Source organism: Dipteris shenzhenensis, chromosome 29 (genome assembly GCF_047967505.1).
Source record: "Dipteris shenzhenensis isolate YYH24624 ecotype China chromosome 29, Dip_SZ_1.0, whole genome shotgun sequence".
NCBI classification, from domain to species: Eukaryota; Viridiplantae; Streptophyta; class Polypodiopsida; order Gleicheniales; family Dipteridaceae; genus Dipteris; species Dipteris shenzhenensis.
Genome location: NC_141624.1, coordinates 28,077,077 through 28,080,583, shown reverse-complemented (window position 1 = coordinate 28,080,583; position 3,507 = coordinate 28,077,077). Strand labels below are relative to the sequence as shown.

At 46.7% G+C, this 3,507-nt stretch overlaps 1 protein-coding gene across 1 annotated transcript; it reads right to left on the bottom strand.

Moving 5' to 3' along the window:
* Positions 1-400: 400 nt before the first annotated feature.
* On the bottom strand, positions 401-1,714 carry LOC147882667 (protein ASPARTIC PROTEASE IN GUARD CELL 1-like). Its single transcript, XM_087400470.1, has one exon. The coding sequence runs from the start codon at positions 1,712-1,714 to the stop codon at positions 401-403; it is 1,314 nt and encodes a 437-aa protein (XP_087256596.1).
* Positions 1,715-3,507: the final 1,793 nt, after the last annotated feature.

The window sequence follows — 3,507 nt, the reverse complement described above, 5'->3', positions numbered from 1 at the left end:
CCTCATTCCAGGAGACGTATTTTTGGCCCATGGGCATCCATGTACATTAAATTTTGGAATTAGAGTTCTCCTCCATTTAACCTATGTGATATAGTTACGGATTTGCAGGTGAACCCCTTTGGCACATAAGATCCATGTATTAGTGTAGCGTTTGGCATATGGATGGCTATTGAATGGTACCATGTCCATGATGGTGAACTATCATGCCCTATAGTCTTGAATGTGTATGAGAAAGACTGGTGCCAATTCAAAGCAATTCACGTAGAAGGGGGCCATTAAAGATGTTCCACGGTCTGAATATCATACCCTCGTCGCCACTTTGTTCTTGCACTTACAGGCGTAATCCTTACCAGAGAAACCTTGACGTCCTTAGTAAGGTGTGCGTCCCCGACCACAAGGTCTAACAAGAATTTGGTTTAATGGCGAGTTTGGCTGTGCTGATGTCGAAGGTAAATCGGAAACCTTGTTGTTGATAGTTACCAATGACTGTAAGATCACTGGGGAACTCCGCAAAAGCAAAGCAAGAGACGCCAGTGTTATCAATGGGTATGAGCATATTGCTGGCCGGCACTTTAAAGTCTACTCCGTTGTGGAGCTGGAAGGTGAGCGTCGGAATCGTGACATTGGACAGGGAGGCCGACTTGAAGCAGGTATCGAACAAGGGATCTGAGGAACCTGACCTTACGACGGGCAGGAGGGCGGTCGCATTCCTGAAAGCGTCACGAACTAGCTTGTAGTATGAAGGCGAAAAACGAGTGATGACAGTGCCTGTGTCGAAGAGCGTTCCTCCGGCTATCTTGGTGGTCGGAGCTCGTTCGGGGATCGGCAGAGTCAACTTCTGGTCGTCTAAGAGGATGGCTCGGAGCCAGACGAAGTAATACGAAGGTACAACGTTGTTTGTCACGATCGGAGTGGAATTTTTTAGGGACCCGATGGAGCTTTCGGAGCCAAATTCCATGTATCCTGAAGAATCGGGCGACAGAATGCTTGGCAGACAGTAAGAGAAAACGCCAGCGAAGGCCGACCGTGTCTGCGAAGCGAACGATAGGGGACCTTGCCCGAGTCCCAGAATTCCATCCGCTCCACGAAAATGTACTCGGGTGTCGTAGCTGCATCCGAATGCGAACCTCTTCACCGATCTGTTCTCGATCCTCAGCGTGTCCAACGCCAAGTCCCCCGAGCTGAAGGATCTGTCGCCATACGATATCTTATACTGGCAACTGTCGGACGTCGAACACCCTGCGTAATTGCTCGCGAAATTGAGGTGCTCGCAATGCGGTGAAGTGCAATTAGCCCGCTCATAGGACGAGGAAGTGGAAGGATTGAAACCGCGGGGCTTCTGAAATCCACATGAGCCGCGCAAACAACTTCTAGATTGGCATCGAGTCCAAACCATATCGCTGCCGGTATCTATGATAAGAATCAGTTCCTTTGCCGGAGTGCCGAATTGCACATTCAGGACGTAGTCCCCGGTCCCCAAACCGTTACCCGACTTTACTGGCGCTCTGAGTCCATCAGCTGCATTCTCAGAAAGAATTGAGCTTGTATTCGTAGCGCGGAAGATGGAATTGAGATAGCTAGCGCGTTGAGCATCTCTTAAGCGGATATCAAGGATCAATTCCAAACCAATTGTGATCGGTGACTCGACATCTCGAGCCTCAGCCGAAAACCTATGACGAACCGTGGCGCGCTCCGGCATCCGAAGCTCGCTCATCTCGCGTTTCGCGTCGACCGGTACCGGGCCGCCATGCAAAGGCTCAACTGAGCGTCGGGATATAGCTAGATGCTCTAGGGGCTGATCAAGTGACGGATGATAATTGATCTGCTTACCGGACCCGTGAGCCGCAGCAGGACTGTTTCCAATCAATAGGACTGCAAGAAAGCAGTGGATGATCTGCGGGGAGAGCGCTAGGATACGACGTTGCGAGCAGAGAATTTTGGAGTCGAGGAGGCCGAGAAAGTCAAGCATTGTGAGTAGGAGCGGCTGGTGGCGATGAAGTAAAGCATACGAGTGGCGATGAGAAGCTTAGCGATCAGGAACATCGAGTCGCCATAGCAAGAGGAATATCGAACCGCCATAGCCAGCCTCGAAGCTCAGCGCTGGCCGGCTGCAGACGGTGAAACCAGTGTTCACAAACCATTTCTTCACAAATCTTGGGGGCCTTCAAATTTCGCAACATTTTTTAGTAACATAATTAAATTCCTATGTACACTCGATGAAACATTGGACGTATTTCCGTTCGATGTATTCCCACGGTTATCCATATAGGTGCAATTATTATTGGAAAGGAAGGTGGCAAATCCAAAGGGATAATTATACAATGAATGTATAATTATTTGAAAGGAAGGTGGCAAATCCAAAGGGTTCTAGGAGGGGATAAGAGGAGAGGGATTACCTAAGAAGTCTCCATTTGTAAGCGGATTAGCGTAAGAATTTGTGAGGAAGTCTCTATTTATGAGGGGATACCGCCGAGGCCTCCCAACCTCTTATTTATTAGCTAGGGTAAGAATTTAAAACCCTTTCATTATACGAGTAACATGACCCGTCTATGACGGGATAGAGACCCGCTCCGCTGGGTCTCAAGGTATACCATTTGACACCCACATTTTGGCCATACCTTCATCAACGATGATGGGTATTTGGGATGCTTCCATACAATAAACTGGGCGAGTCTTTGAGTATGAGAGCGGTCACCTATTTGTTAGACAATCTTCTAACTTGTCTTGATGCATAGACATGAAGAATGTGTGCAAATCATAATAAAGGTCATAAATCGCGTTAAGAAACCTAAGTCCAACTTGCAAAGAAGCGATGCAAAAGGTGCATATCTAGAAATAAAACTCACACTAAAACCAACATTCTGAAGAATGGCTCTACCAAAAAAGCATCATAGCAACCCGGCATAAGGAGCACCACATTATCCCATAAGCATACAAATTACACATCTACAACATGCGAGCCATTTGCAGTCATCAAGCACACTAAGTGTCAAGCCCTAATATATTCTAGAAGAATGGAGCCTTGTTGGGAAGCATTTGCATCAATGGCACAATCCTTAGGAATCTTGAAACCTGAAGCGTGGGTGGCAAGGCACCTTATTGCAAGCTCTCCTCTCCTACAACACGTGGCACACTCTCTAGCTCTCCCAACTCTCCTCTCTACTTCTCCTCCCCCTAGCATGTGGCCAGTCTAGCTCCTACCACATGGCCCTTTCATAGAAAGTTGTGTTTACCTTTGAAAAGTAATGGCAAAATGGTTCCATTGGTCTTGAATTATGTATACATTAAGTATAATGCTTTTGTATTTATTGAGTGTATCTTCAAAGAAGTAGGACCAACATGATGGACTAAGACCAAGCCACTACATTCACATGTTCCCCTAAATATTTACAGACCACAATTTAAGTGATCTCAACGCACGGGGCCAAAGTAATAAAGTAATCAAGTCTTTGAATAAGAGAGCAATCATCTATCTAGAAATAAAACTCACACTAAAAACTGCATTCT